At 42.3% G+C, this 16,708-nt stretch overlaps 1 protein-coding gene across 1 annotated transcript in view; it reads left to right on the forward strand.

The window, feature by feature from the left end:
* The window catches only part of LOC124723080 (polyadenylate-binding protein-interacting protein 1), a 133,137-nt gene that overhangs the window by 84,357 nt on the left and 32,072 nt on the right, over positions 1-16,708 (forward strand). Inside the window, exon 7 of the mRNA XM_047248257.1 lies at positions 13,258-13,461. Within this exon, the coding sequence (XP_047104213.1) occupies positions 13,258-13,461 (204 nt within the window). The remainder of the gene's footprint in view (positions 1-13,257; positions 13,462-16,708) is intronic.

Genomic DNA, 16,708 nt, shown 5'->3' on the forward strand with positions numbered 1-16,708 from the left:
GTGACATTGCAGTGAAAGTTTCTATGTGACGTAAAATACGTGAAGCTACTCATGACCAGTTAACTGCATGTGTCATCCAGTAGGATGATGTATAAACAACAAAACAGAGATTTTCCTACTAGTAAACTTCACTATGCCTTATCTGGGTAACCTTTTTACTAAGAATTTCCAAATCCGGTCATTTGTGGCACTCAATAGAGCTTAGTGGGGAGCGTGAAAAGTAACATGGGTTATGTAAGGTAGCTATGGTTGATGGTACCAGGAACTCGCACACAATTCAGAAAACCATTAATGCGAATTTCTCTTGACCTATATAGCTCAAACAAAGCCCACAATACAAACAACCCGCAGCTAGCAGAACTAAGTGTTATCAAATCCTAATGAGTTCAAAATAATTAAAACAGTCCACAATAACCACCATTATAAACTACTAAATATGAACTTCAACTGCCAACACAATCCATAAAATCATGAAAACTCCCTCAACATAAATTTAGATATCAACACCTCAAAGAAAATTACGAACACAAAGAAACATACTACATTTCTTATGACAAACACCAAAATACATAAAAACATACTTGCCACCCGAAGTCAGCTGACAAATGTAAGCTTCTCTCTCTCTCTCTCTCTCTCTCTCTCTCTCTCTCTCTCTCTCCTCCCTCCACACACACACAATCATCCTACATGAGTGGGTGCCACCACTTACTCCAACATGCTCTCTGTAGATGCAATTTATTTCATACATGCTATGCTTCAATTGCATCACACAATGCAACAGCTACATCATGAGTTGAAGCTGATGGGTGGCATCCCAGCCTTTTTGTATTGTGCAGAACTTCCATCACTGAAGTAGCTGGTATATTGGATGTGTGATATTTTTTCCTGTATACAGGAGAGATAGATTTTCTGGAAAACGTAAAATGTGTTTGTCATGCTACAAAAAAATCACTTCTACAACATGACATTGAATTAATGAAATCCTCTATTGTGTAGTACACAGCAGAAGGTTGAAGGGTAACTTGAATTTTTCACTAGCGAAATCCTTGTACAGCATCCTGGAACAAATATGTAGAGTTTCCTGCAAAACCCACTATAATAATACGTGAAGTTTTGGGGAGTGTTTCATTGTTCTATTTTAAGTAGCGACTCTGCAATTTACAAATGTAATGATGTTATTTCAAATTTGGATGAAATACTCAACAAATTCATCAGCTGGCTTCATTAATGTGTCCAATGTAGATTAATCAGGTTGGATCCATTGCTTGAAAATAACATTTTCAGACTCTTGTAATGATTTCAGCTCCAAGAAATAATTCTGCAATGCATATTGCAAACAAGTTTCTGTAAAAAGGTTCTTCTGTGTGTGCAGAGTGGGGTATCAGTTTTACATTTTGGTGATAAATGATTACACATTTGTGGATTCCACAGCTGTTTGCTATAACACATTACCTTGTATGAAATTCACAAGACTTTATAAAACCCATTTTTATCAGAAGTAGGTACACATATTTTACATTGTGCAAAATGTTTTTTTTCCTGGTACACATTCTTTTGCCTTTTCTGAAGGTACAAATATCTCTTATTAGCTGACATTTGACTTGTCGTCGCCATAATAAGATTGGGCATGTGTTTCCACATCCTTACGTATTCTGTTTCCCAATTTGTAGCTTCCTTTTGACAAAATGTCATCCTCTTCTACAATACCCATGATTTCTTTAGCTCATAAAGTTGGTGCTAAGTACTTTCAGTCTTTCTTTAATAGAATTTCTGCTAAATTTCTCTTTAAAGTTTTTACATTAAACTATTGCAGCTGGCATTCAGCATGCCATGTTCTTTAGATGTATTTTCCACTGGAAAATGTAGCAATTGTGAAGTTGTTTGCTGGAATTTTAAGGCCACTCAACAGTACTTGGATTGAATGTGTTCTGGGTGTCTGTCATGTTCTTTTGGTAACTTTAAATGATAAAATTTCAAGTAATTCATAACTTTCATAAAGTTTTTCAAGGGTTGTAGATATATCTAGTGTACTTTCTGAATCTTCAACTTCACATTCATTCATCTCTGGCAAGTTGTTTAATTTAGGAGATAAAATGGCCTTCCGGCATGTTATAGAAAGCTTATTATTTGGTATAAGTCAAAGACTTTGTTTCCTTTCCATCATTAAAGAAACAGCTCTCAAAGCTTTTACCTTGCTTCTTAAAAGGCGTTACTGGCATTAACATCAGTGGTGTGCTATGTACCGATGCAAACCCAATTGGTGAGCACTATGCTCGAGCCTCCGCATCGGAGAACTCTCAAATGGCGGATAGAAAGGAAACCCTCTCGTTCACTAAATGTCACACTGAATCCTATAATGCTTCATTTACATAGTGAGAGCTCCTCAGTGTCCTTGCACATTGCCCCAACACAGCTCCTGGGCCAGATCGGAACCACAGTCAGATGATCAAACATCTCTCGTCCGACTACAGGCAACATCTCCTCGTCATCTTCTGGTGCGATGGCATCTTTCCATTGCAATGGCGGGAGAGCACCATCATTCAAGTGCTCAAACCTGATAAAAACCCACTTGATGAGAATAACTATCGGCCCATCAGCCTCATCAACATTCTTTGTAAGCTGTTAGAACGGATGGTAAGTCGGCAGTTGTGTTGGTCCTGGAGTGGTGTGGCCTACTGGCTCCATGCCTGGGCAGTTTCTGCCAGGGTCGCTCTACCATTGATAATCTAGTTTCCCTCAAGTCTGCCATCTAAACAGCCTTCTCCAGATGCCAACGCCTGGCTACCGTCTTTTTTTTTTATTTACGTAAAGCAAATGACATGACCTGGCGACATCCTATCCTTGTCACATTATATGAGTGTGGTCTCCGGGGCTTACTCCCAATTTTTATCCAAAATTTCCTATCGTTCTGTACTTTCTATGTCCAAGTTGATGCCTCCCATAGTTCCCCCCCATATCGAGGAGAATGGGGTCCCGCAGGGTCCTTTATTGAATGTATCTCTATTTTTAGTGTCCATTAATGGTCTAGCAGCAGCTGTCGGTCTCACTTTCTCTGTATGCAGACGACTTCTGCATTTTGTACTGCTCCTCCAATGCTGGTGTTGCTGAGCAGCACCTACAGGGAGCCATCCACAAAGTGCAGTCATGGGCTCCAGCCCACGGCTTCCAGTTTTCAGCCACAAAGTCGTATGTCCTGCACTTCTGTCGGCATCCTACCATTCATCTGGAACTAGAACTTTACCTTAATGACAATCCACTCACTGTAGTGGAGACATATCGATTCTTAGGACTGGTTTTCGACACCCGATTGATGTGGCTTCTTAGTCTTCGTCAGCTGAAGTGGAAGTGCTGGCAGCAGCTCAATGCCCTCCGCTGCCTGAGCAACACCAACTGGGGCGCAGATCCCTCTACGCTGCTGCAGCTCTACACAGCCCTTGTTCAATCCCGCCTTTACAAGGGAGTCTGGTTTTTGGTTCGGCGGCACCCTCAGCATTGCGTTTACTCGATGCAGTGCACCACTGTGGTGTTTGACTGGCAACAGGAGCTTTTAGGACAAGTCTGGTGACCAGTGTCCTGGTGGAGGCTAGAGTCCCTCCATTGAATGTTAGGAGTGCACAACTGCTCGTCAGTTATGTTGCACACAGTCATAATTCTCTTGAGCATCTGAATTACCATCTCCTCTTCCCATCCATGGCAATTCATCTCCCACATCGGAGGCCCAGGTCAGGGCTTAAGATTGCGGTTTGTGTCCAGTCTCTTCTGTCTGGAGTGGAGTCCTTGCCTTTACCACCTATACTCGAGGTCCATTCACATACACATCCATGGCGTACACCTAGGCCGAAGCTTCGCCTGGACCTTTCGCATGGTCCTAAGGACTCAGTTAATCCCATAGCTCTCTGCTGTCACTTCCTCTCAATTCTTGACGTGTACCAGGGCCGCCATGAAGTGGTTTACACTGACAGATCGATGGCTGATGGTCACGTTGGCTTTGCGTATGTTCATGGAGGACATATTGAACAGCACTCCTTGCCAGATGGCTGCAGTGTTTTCACTGCAGAGCTGGCAGCCATTTCTCTTGGTCTTGAGCGCATCCGCTCATGCCCTGGAGAGTCGTTTCTTCTCTATACCGACTCCATGAGCAGCCTACAAGCTATCGACCAGTGCTATCCCTGCCATCCTTTGGTAGCGACCATCCAGGAGTCCATCTATGCCCTGGAATGGTCCAGTCTTTCCGTGGTGTTTATGTGGACCCCAGGCCACATCGGAATCCCAGGAAATGAACTTGCGAACAGGCTGGCCAAACAGACTACACGGAAAACGCTTCTGGAGATCGGCATCCCTGTAACTGACCTGCAATCATTATTATGCCGCAATGTTTTTCAGCTTTGGGAGACAGAATGGCATAATCTCAGTATGCACAACAAACTGCATTCCTTTAAGGAGACTACGAATGTGTGGAAGACTTCCATGCGGGCCTCCCAGAGGGACTCTGTGGTTCTTTGCTGGCTCCGCATTGGCTACGTGGCTAACACATGGCTGACTACTCCGTCGCAAGGACCCACCTCAGTGTCACTTTGGCTCACATATGACTGTCGTCCACATCTTGCTGGACTGCCCACTTTCCGACACTCTGCGCCGGACTTTTAACCTTTCCAGCACCCTACCTTCAGTGTTGGGTGACAATGCCTCAACAGCAGATTTAGTTTATGTTTGAATTGTTTGGCTTGTCTCTCGCCGGGCATCTCTGGCTCCCTTTTTGTTGACAATTTGGCCATTTATTGCACTTCTCCACAGATGTATCTCCTTGAGTGGCATCTTCAGCATTGTATCAGTTGTCTTTACTCGTGGAGCATCAACAACGGCTTTTACTCTTCTGTTCGTTGAAACTACGAAATTCCTAGGACTCATGTTTGGTAGGAAACTTACTTGATCCTCCCACGTCTTACCTGTCTACCTGCTGTACACGGGCCCTCAGTGTCCTACGTGTCCTCAGTTGTACTTTCTGGGGGAGCAGATTGGTCCGCCCTCCTCTGTTTGTACCATTCCCCTGTCTGTTCAAAACTAGACTATGGGGGTTTCATTTATGCATCTGCATGTCCATCTATCTTATGCCGTCTCAATACAATCCCCCATCGTGACATCCATTTGACCGAATCTGCCAAACTACCATTGTCATACCGCCTTGATTTTTCTCCCCGGCAGATGCTCATGCTGTTTGTCTGCCATGCCTTCCCACCCATCCTATGCCTCCACCTTAGAGGGCTCCTTTGATTGCCAATGTGAAGTGTGTCCCTCTTCTCTGTTACCTCTTGTAGTTCGCTTTTGGCTATTGCTCCAGCCGCTAAACTTCACACTATCTGCCACTTCCCCAATGGGTGTGAACCATTCACCACGTTGGCTTCATGTGGCGGTCCATGTTCACCTGGACTTCATTCGTTTCCTGAGGACACTACTCCAGACTTGCACTATCACCGCAAGTTTCTCGACCTTCGCACAGAACACTGCGATAGTTCCATTGCGTACACTAATGGCTCTCAGACTGACCATTGTGTCGGGTGTGCCTTCATCATTGGCATGACTATTTTCAGTATTGGCTTATGGAACGCTGCTCAGTATTTACAGCAGAGCCCTTTGCCCTTTATCAATATCGTCTCTATCCGCTGTTCCAAAAATTGTTTTCAACAACTTCCCACCTGCATTCAACCAACCCCTCTTTACTCTCTTTCTCCTCCCTGTAATCATGCTCACGACTTGGCGCAGTTATTCCCTTATTTCCTTACCTGACCTATCCAAAGCCTCGTACTCTGCTTGCACGTCCCGTAATATTCCTTGATACCAGCTCCTGTAGCTGCCGCATCTCGTTCCTTAACTGCAGGATGTTGAGTGCCAGCCGAAGCGTCAACTCGTGACTCGTGAGGACCACATCCGGTTGTTTCCCGAACAACACCCCACTTTGCAACGGCATATCCTGTACCTGGCCAGCTTGTGTCAGCTGCCAGAGAACTACGCCCCATACTATCCACTTGTACCTCATCCTGTGTCACCTACAGAATGAAGAGAGAAGGAAAAAAACTCCCATCACTACCCCTTAATACCAATAAAATAACCCTAGTCTGTGCACAAAAATAATACACAAATGATAATTACTGCTAACTACACATCCCTCAAACGCAACTTACACTTAATACCCGGATTACTGTCTGCTTCTGGCGCTTCTTTTTGCTTTCTGCCAGAAGTAGTACATATATACGGAACTACTACCCCCTGGAACGGCTTAACTCTACTAACGTGAACCACTGTTGTCTTGGTAAGCAATTGTAATTTTACATTTACAGATGATGTCATTTCCACTACTTGGTACAGTCCCTGGAACTTGTTTGTGAACTTCTTGGTTCTCCCTTTTTGAAACGTACGGGTTAGCTAGTAGCACCCATTGGCCTACTCGGTACTGTGGCAACTTCCTCGTTGTAACTCCCATCTGTTCTTGTCGTTCCAACGCTTTCGTGTTAGCTCGTCTAACACTCTGCCATACTTCCTTAATGGTTTTCGCAAATTGCCTTACATGCTCGCCCTCTGCTCCCAGCCTTGGACGAAGCATGTCAAAAGGTGATGGCATAGTCCGCCCATACACCACTTTGTACGGCAACAATCCTGTGGACGTATGTACCTTACTATTATATGCACTGGTTACGAATTGCAAGTACACATCCCAGTCGGTGTGTTGACTATTTACATAGTGACTCAACATCTTAGTGATCGTGCGATGCACTCTCTCCGTTCGTCTGTTTGCTTGCGGATGGAATGGACTAGTCCGTAGTTTCTTTACCTTCAGTAACTTACACAGTTGCTTCATCAGATCAGATGTGAAATTAGTACCTTGATCCGAGATTAAGGACTGAGGTATCCCATACCTGAGTAACCAATTATTAACTAAAGCTTGTGCCACCGTACTTGCTTTCAGATCTGGTAATGCGACCATGACTAAATACCTAGAAAAGTGGTCAGTCACTGTTAACACGTACTTATTCCCTGCTGCACTCCTATTAAATGGGCCTAATAAATCAATTCCGATTTGTTGGAAAGGTCTGTCTGCCTCTGGTAATCTTTGAAGCTGAATCTTTTGATGGCTCAAGTCCGCACGCTGTGCGCATGGCACACAATTCCTGACGTACTCGTCCACATCTTGACATCGCGTCCTCCACCAAAACTTCTCCGCTATCCGCCTATCCGTAGCTCTTCTCCTGCCATGTCCTGAAAGAAAATGGTCATGCGCCTGTTGCAGAACTTCAGGTCTTAACGCTGCTGGTACGACGACGTGCGGATCACATTTTGTTGACCTGCAAAGTAAGCCATCCTGTACTAGGAACTGCGGTTGCTTTCTGAACAATTGGCAATCACTATCCATGGCTTGTGCCCTTTTCCACTCATCTTCAGTCATCCCTGTTACTTTTAATATTGCCACTTTCCTGCTCAATGCGTCAGCATTGGCATGTTTCACACCTGGCTTGTGTATTACCTCATAGTCGAACTCATTGAGTTTCAGTGCCCATCTCACTAGCCTACTTGCTGGGTCTTTCAGACCTAATAACCATTTCAGAGCTGAATGATATGTCACAACCTTAAACCTTCTACCATACAGATAACATCGAAAGTATGAAATCTCGTATATTACCGTTAACAATTACTTCTCCACCGTGGAGTAATTTTGTTCCGCCTTGTTAAGTTGACGAGACGCGAACACAATCGGATGTTCTTTGCCATCAATTTCTTGCCCAAGTACAACCCCAAAAGCGTGATTAGACGCGTCACATTGTAGTATAAACTCCTTCGAAAAGTCTGGAAACTTCAAAACTGGAACTGATGTCGGTATCCGTTTCAATTCTTGAAATGCTTTCTCGCACTCTGACGTCCACTGGCAGGTAACACCTTTTCTTAGCAACTTAGTAAGTGGCCTCGCTATTTCTACGAACCCCTGTACGAATTTTCGATAATAGCTCGCAAGACCAGTATACGATTGCAGTTGTTTAACCGTTTGTGGAACCAGAAAATATAGTACTGCAGAAGTGAAACGAGGATCTGTCCGTACCCCGTCCTGACTGAGAACATGCTAGAGATAATTTACTTGTGCTTGCACAAAATGACATTTGTCCAAACTTAATGTTAGCCGTGCTGCCTCTAATCTTTTAAACCCCTCCTCTAACCATTCCACATGCTGCTCTATATCTCTTGAAAAAACTATGTCATCCAGATACACCATGCATTTTTTCAGTTTCAACCTGCGAATGACTCCATCCAACCGCCTCTGAAATGTTGCTGGAGTGTTTTTTAGTCCAAATGGCATTCTTTTACACTCAAAGTGACCACAATGCATCGTAAATGCTGTTTTTGGCATGTCCTCCAGACATACTTCAATCTGGTGATAACCACTTCGCAAATCCATAGTGGAGAAAAATTTACTGCCCTAGGTTGTCTAATGTTTCTGTGATATTCGGAATTGGATATACATCCGCCACTGTCCGTTCATTCAAATATCTGTAATCGCAACAGAAACGAAATTTTTTCGACCCATCCGGTGTCTTCAGAACTAGGACCACGCTACTAGACCAAGGACTATTACTGTGCTGGATTATCTCATCTTCCAGTTGTTGCTCTATTAATTGCTCTACTACTAGTTGTAATTGTTTCGGTAGTCTGTATGGCTTACGATACACCATAGTGTGATTCCCTGTCGAAATACGATGCTGTGTTACCGGTATAGCAGGTAACGTACCCTGTGCTTCAAACAATGCTTTGTACTTTAGTAATAATGCTTCCATACCCGAACGATCATTTCCTCTCAAATGATTTACCTTGTCACAAAGTGCAGACATGCTGACAGTTTGCTTTACATCATAGTCTAGCCTCGAACTATCGATGTCCTCTTCATCCATTAACTCTACTGTGGCTATTACTAATCCCGTCTGCAGATCAACGTCATCCTGCCCGAAGTTATCTAAACTCACCTGAACCATAAACTGCCCGTTAATGTCCGTTAACCGTGATACACTCCTACGAATAAAGCAATGCTTTTTGTCTAAAACCTCATTACTCGGTAGTGGCTCTAGCAAGAATAACCCCTGCTGTGGCACATCGACATCCACCAGTACCCAGATCAACTTCCCTGTACCTGTTCGTACTTTGTCACACAAAATCACCTTTAATGCACTTGTACGCAGTGTAGTTGGTATCACCTTAGCTATCATTGCACCTTGTGACTCTGAAACATTTGCAACGGCTGTACCCATTGAGAACAAGTTCCCATCGAGTTCCGAAGGTCAATTTTCTTGTGATGTTTAATCAGAAAGTCCAACCCAAGTATCGCTGAAAATCCCTCTCCCACAGTTGACAACACCTCCATTTGCTCCCGGAACCACACGTTCCCTATCTTAAACTTGAGCTGTGCTGTCCCTAGTGCATCCAATTTTTTATCACCTGCTGCGCGCAACCCTTATTTCGGAGCTTCCAATCCTTTCTTGCCCACGAGGTCCACACTGACAACTGATACATGCGCTCCAGTATCCACTAAAACTCTTTGCCACTTATCTTTTATCCAAAACATTAAACTACAATCCACCTCTTCATGCACTCTCTGAGTACCTCTTTTTACTGGGAATGCCTCTCGATGGCAGGAACACTCCCTTTTTCGTTTAACAGTTTTTTACCTGCTGTATCATTAACCTGTTTCACGGCTTTACACTGCCGTGTCTTAGGCCCTATTTTCTGACAATTGAAACACTGTCTGACAATTGAAACACTGTGGTTACCGACATTGTCCCTTAAAATGACCTTGCTTCCCACAGCGGTAACAATCTTTGAAAGACGAAAAAATTTTCTTGTCATTGCAACTTCTAGTGGCGCTATCCACTTCCTGCAAATGTGTAGCTACGTGTAATGCTGCTGCTAAGTCACTTCGATTTTCCATCCATATCCGGCGTGAAAAATCCGGCGAGGCTCCTCACAAAAATGGTTCTAAAGCTCTATTCTCTGCTTCTTTCTATAGAACTTCATTTGCACTCGCATCTTGCGTTAACTCATATGTGTGCGCATTCATTCTCCTAATTCTGTCTGAAAATTCTTCTACCGTTTCACCCGTTTTTTGCATCATCCTCCTCAATTTTTCTGTAAAAAATCTGGCACTGTTTTGTTTCCTAAACCTTTACAATAATCCCTCACCCAACTCTGTGAATGTAGTAACATCCTTTAACCCTTCGTGGTGTGCCACATAAGTCTTCGCGTCACCTACTAACCATAACCTCGCCATTTGCAAACACATTTCATCTGACCAGCCACACAGTCTAGCCGTACTACGTACGTCACCAATGAAAACATTCACATCCTCTGATGTTTCACCCGAGAAGGAAGGTATCAAATTAGCCGCTGAACAATCTGCCACACCGGAAAAGACAGTACCCTTGCATTCTACACTATTGCTTCCCGAGCCTGATTGAATATTTTGCAACAATTGTTGCTCCATCCTCTGCATGTGCTGCTTTTGCAACTTATTTTCTTCCCTCACTTTCTTAACTTGCTCTGTCAATGCGACTACGACGTCACTTGTCCCGGTTGCATGTGTGTCTGGTATTTTCAGTGTGGTATACTTCACCTCACAAAAATAAAATTGTATTACCCAGAAGCAAGTTAATTCCTAGCATGTCTAATGGCAAGCCATCTAGATTTACCACATTGCCCCGTTACGTGATCATTGAAGCCACACACATCATAAGTGCTTGGTACAAATTTATCACAAGGAACGATGTGACCTGTTAATCCACACACTACACATTTAGATGGTACTAAGTTAACGTGACTATCATTCCCACAAAACTGCGATAAGTCTACAGGGCTGCAAGGCCTTTCAAATGACATTCTCACATCCCTTAACTTTACCCTCGACATGTCTAGCTACACAGAAAACATAGAGAGAAGGCAGTTGCTGGACTCGCCCTATTCGGTGTTTCTTGGTTGCTCCGCACGGTGCTAGTCAAAGTCGTGGCGTGGGTGCGCCTGACACCACTTGTTAGGACTTCAGCACCACTTGTTAACAGCAGACACAGTCGCTGCGCCAAAGACTGAGATGGCATGGAGTTTTACAGTTATTTATTGAACTTTCTTTACAATTTCTCCCTCGTCACTGCCCAGCCCTGCGGATCCCTCCACCTGGCTGCTGCTGTGTAGATTCTCCGACAATGCGCACAACGCACGCCGCTGATCGTGCTTGGAAGCCTCAGGCTACCAGTGCACTACTGAAGCCAGGATGCCCAGTGGTTGAGATGAACTCGGCGCCCCAGTACAGGCACTCCCATGGAGTTGCGTCGCCGTGAGGTCAGCTGCCGATGCCTGCTGCGCCAGCGGCTGGGAAGCCGCCAGTCGTGATGTACATGAGGTCCCGTCATGGACGGCCACGCGTCTTGGGGCCGGTTGCCGTGAAGTCTGGGCGTCAGTCACTGGCGGCGCTTGTGACAAAGACTGCGCTGGGGCCGGACCTGCTAGATGTTCTCACTGTAGTTAGTCAGCCATGGTGCCGACCGAACTCGGGCCGACCTCCAGAGCTGAAGTTGACATCTGGCGCCAAACGGATGACTCCTGCGAGCTGGAACCGACTTCCGGAATCGTCACCTACGAAGATTGAACATTCAGACATGTACCACCTCCATCCTCAGATGCGAACTGCTTCCTAATGGCTTCTGTCTGTTGCTGCCTGCGCTTCACTATTTATATCTGGCAGGAGGACGTTTTTTACCCTCGGTGGTAGCTTTGTTATTACTCCCACAGTATATTGCAGTGTAACTTAGCGTGCTGGCCTCGCTTCCCCTTACTCAGCACTCTCCAGGCTTCGCTTGGCGCTCGTTCTGTGTATGTCCTTGTGTCAGCTGCTGTCAGCCAGGCTATCTGTGCATGCTTACTTCACAATGCCTTGGTCGCCAGCGTGCCGCTGTTTTGCCATTCACCACTGCGTGAAGCAATGCTTACTACATGTGGCTGCAACAACATCCTGCAAAAAGCTGCCTACCTACCCCATTGACTCGACGACTCGATTCGCTTGAAGTAGTGGGTTAGAGAGCTGGGTCAGGCAAGGGTCGCAGTTCTGCTACATGACAAGCTGCGATGGGCCTCTAATCACTCCTGAGTGACATCTGCCCTATGCTACTGTGACATTTATATTTTAGCCCCTGACTCTTTTTAATATTGTATTCTCAGCACCTGTTATGGGTGTTCTATGCCAGTTTTTCTTTCACCCACCCTTGTTTTTATTTAAAATTTAAGTTGGGTCCCTTAAAACCTCATAATCAGTCCATCCATCAATTTACAATTGCACCAAACTTTCACACAATGCCTAGTTCTCAGTAATAGTCTTCTGTGTGTGATAAGATACAGGAGTTGGATGACGGTTGATGGCATTAAGAGAAAAAGAAGTATCAAGTGAGCAACAAGTCAGTTTACACTTCCTAGTTTCAAGTGTATAAGTTCCAAACTGGAGGTAATCTGAGTTACAGAACTTCCATCTCACATTATTGCAAAACACAGGTTTGATATGACCTATTTGATGTTTTCAGTGTTTAAGAATTTCATTTATAATTTGTTGTTGTTGTAGGACAAATAATAAGCCACAAATCTTCACATACCTTGATTAATCTTGCGTGTAGTTGAAGTGCTTCTAAGTAGTTTTCTTTCAAAACTTGGGCGATATTCTAGGACAGTATATATGCACGTTTTATTATTTAAATTGTTGTGCAGAAATTGTCATAACATTGTACCGGTTGGGCAGGAAAATTGTTTACATAAAATTCTACACACAAAAGTAGGAGACAGTCCAGCTAAAAGAACCTAGTATGGTTCTGCAGGTTTTGTAAGTAGTTAGTTTAAAGTAGTGTCTCAAGAATATGTTTCACCTATTGTTTCATGTAGTGTTATCATATGAAGCAGGTAATGTAACCATTTATTGCAACTGCGGAATATAGAGGTATAGTTATTAAATACACTGTTTGTGGTGACATTGTAGGAAAAATTTGAAGTTTGGAAAACATTTCATATCATGTCACCTATGATTTAAAAATAAAAACATAGCAACTGTATGTGAAATATTAACTATCATAACTTGTGAAAGGAAGAAAAAGCTCTTGGAAGTTTTAAACACCTTAGCCATTAAGGAAAGTCTCCATCCTTGTATTACATAAATTTAGATGTGTGTTTTGATTTTTGTATTATTTTTTTTCCCAGCTGGCTGGCAGATACATAGATTCGATGGATACTGTTGCAATGGATAGAATCATGAATAAACTTTGTAAATTAACAAATAAAGCCACGTGTGATAAAAGTTTATCATGTCAGATAATGTCGGTGGCAGAACTCCGCAGGGCAAGTTGGGGCAGTAATGTGAATGAAGCACCAAACCAAAATTCAGAGTCCTCAGTGGTTAATGTCGTAAGTATGCTTATGAAACTGACATAGAATTATGTTTAACCATTTATATTATAAACAGACTTAATCACTTACATTGGAATTTATTTATGGAATTGAAGTACCTTTGGGTGCTTGCATTAAGTTTTGAACTGCTGAAAATAGAATAAAAAAAAGGTTGGTTGGTTATTTATTTGTTACTATGGCTTCATATATTCCATCTTTTCTTTTACCTGCAGAACAGGGGTAAATAAAAGGATCATTGTTTTGAAGAAATTTGCATTTAACTCCCTGAATGTTGGAGGCAAAAGTTCATCATATAATTCAAACATTGTAGTTTTCTGTAAGGACATTTACATTGAAGGAAATGTCTTCTCAAATAACTATCTTGTTCTGTCATCAGTGTCTTAATATTTCATCTCTCAATTCATTTTGTGGTGCCATTTAAGTGAGTAGTGTCCCACTGTCTTATTATTCAGGCAGTTCATTATTAATTTTCTTCTGAATTACCACCAAGTCCAGATCACACAAACACAAGAAAATCTTCTGTTATCTGGTTTCAAGAAAAGTTTCTGCATTTGCATTTAGTTACGCTAACTAATGAGCTATGAAGACTGTGAGAACTTATAGGTAATAGTAAGCATATCCGTAATTGAGCTTGTATATATTTAAAATGATGGTCACTAGAAATTATGAAACTTTCTAGTTTCTTTTATTTCTTAAATTTGCAAGGAAGGTAGCTGGTAGTGGTGCACACTGTTTGCTAAGTCATGACAGTATCAGATTGCTAGACCTTCTCATGTACCACTAGTCATTCATTTGTTTTATTACCAAAGTCAGACTGAGGCAGCCAAGCAGTCAAATTGTGAACATTTCCACTTTTTGCAACTGAATGCAAATCAGTAATTGTAATGATTGCAAGACATATTTGTGACATTTTACAATCAGAAACAGTTTGCTATTGGTTTGATGTGTTCAGACACCACACACACTCTTGAAGACAAAAGGTGAGAGTGACTGAAACTGAAGACAACAGGCTTTGAATCTGGACTTGGATGGAAGGCAACTTCCTCTGTAGCTATCAGTAAATGGAATAAGTATTTGGGATCAGATTTGGATAAGTTTGTAAAGCTCAACAGATTTGCGGTCATTGGATACTACACCTTCTAAAGCTGACCGTCCATTAGACCTGTATTTGTCCAACTAATTTGACAGCCGTAAAGAACCACACATGGCGAGTGCCTATGGCTGCTTGTTTCTGGGTGTGTCTTGTACCTAACAACAAACTATGAATGTAGGTAATCTTGCAAGTGTTTCAAAAGAGAACAGGCTACTGTGGCATGTGCAAGACGCAGTATCACTACTGCAACTTACAGAGGAAACTGTTGTTGAAAGTTGCTGATGACACGTGTGTGGAAAAAGGAAATTAGGTAATATTGTGTGATGAGATTTATTGAATACATGACACGTTTTTACTAAAAACTAGTACAGGCATGTGTGGCATGCAGTGTACATTCAATAAAATTGTTTTAAAGATTAGTAACTGTATTTAAAAACAAAACTAAGAACACCACCTTTAACCATATGTTCAACTAAATAATGAGTATTCTGTAAAGTGTTGAAACTGCTTTCATTTGTGCACTTCCCATGTGCAAAAGAACATGCAATTTGTCTCGAATGGAATACTCTGCATTGATACCGCTGACATTAGGGTATCCTTTTGTTGATTGTGGTAGCTAGCAAATGAACATACTGCTGGTTGTTCTCTCTCCTAGTCAATTAAGATACTGTGCAGAAGTTGTATACATCTGAGTATAATGTCAACACTATCAGGGTTTTTGATTTCAACACATTTTTTTGCAGCAATCTCCATTTACTATCGGTGGTCATTATTCCAAACACACATTCTAGCACTTGCCGAGCCTTAGAAAGACACTTGCTGAAAGTATTTGTAGTTAGCATGTGATATCTTTGGAGGCCATATTGTTAACTGAAGTTAAAAATCATATTCCTTCTAAGAGACTACACAAGGTAGTACTGGTTTACAGGTGTTTCTCTAAATCAGTAATCCACTAAACAGGCAGCAACTGCTGTGTAGATTGAAGAACACGGATGACACAAATTGTAATGTAAACTGTCTTTATCTCAAATAAACAATTTTCAGGTGTTATACCCTGTGAGACACCAGCTTATACTCCTTCCCTACTAGCCATTTGTTCTTTCTTAAAGATATCTTGACACTACCAGCTGTGATACTCTGAGGAATTGGCTCAGCTGCATATTTGAAAGATTCCGCTCTTTGCACTCAGTGGTACTTTGCTGTTGAGAAATTTCATATTTGTCTCTTAAATGTGAGTAGTAGTCAGTTTATCCAGGTCCCATCTCCTTAAATTCCCACATTTTTGCAGTTTCTTCAGTTTTAATCTACAGTTCATAACCAATAGATTGTGGTCAGGGTCCACATCTGCCCCTGGAAATGTCTTACAATTTAAAACCTGGTTCCTAAATCTCTGTCTTACCATTATATAATCTATCTGATACCTTCTAGTATCTCCAGGATTCTTCCAGGTATACAACCTTCTTTTATGATTCTTGAACCAAGTGTTAGCTATGATTAAGTTATGCTCTGTGCAAAATTCTACAAGGCGGTTTCCTCTTTCATTTCTTCCCCCCAACCCATATTCACCTACTACGTTTCCTTCTCTCCCTTTTCCTACTGACGAATTCCAGTCACCCATGACTATTAAATTTTCGTCTCCCTTCACTACCTGAATAATTTCTTTTATCTCGTCATACATTTCATCTATTTCTTCATCACCTGCAGAGCTAGTTGGCATATAAACTTGTACTACTGTAGTAGGCATGGGCTTTGTGTCTATCTTGGCCACAATAATGCCTTCACTATGCTGTTTGTAGTAGCTAACCTGCACTCCTATTTTTTTATTCATTATTAAACCTACTCCTGCATTACCCCTATTTGATTTTGTATTTACAACCCTGTATTCACCTGACCAAAAGTCTTGTTCCTCCTGCCCCCGAACTTCACTAATTCCCACTATATCTAACTTTAACCTATCCATTTCCCTTTTTAAATTTTCTAACCTACCTGCCCGATTAAGGGATCTGACATTCCACGCTCCGATCCGTAGAACGCCAGTTTTCATTCTCCTGATAACGACGTTATATATATATATATATATATATATATATATATATATATATATATATCTCAAATGTCTGCTTGTGTCTGTGTATGTGCGGATGGGTGTGT

This window comes from Schistocerca piceifrons, chromosome X, assembly GCF_021461385.2.
Source record: "Schistocerca piceifrons isolate TAMUIC-IGC-003096 chromosome X, iqSchPice1.1, whole genome shotgun sequence".
NCBI classification, from domain to species: domain Eukaryota; kingdom Metazoa; phylum Arthropoda; class Insecta; order Orthoptera; family Acrididae; genus Schistocerca; species Schistocerca piceifrons.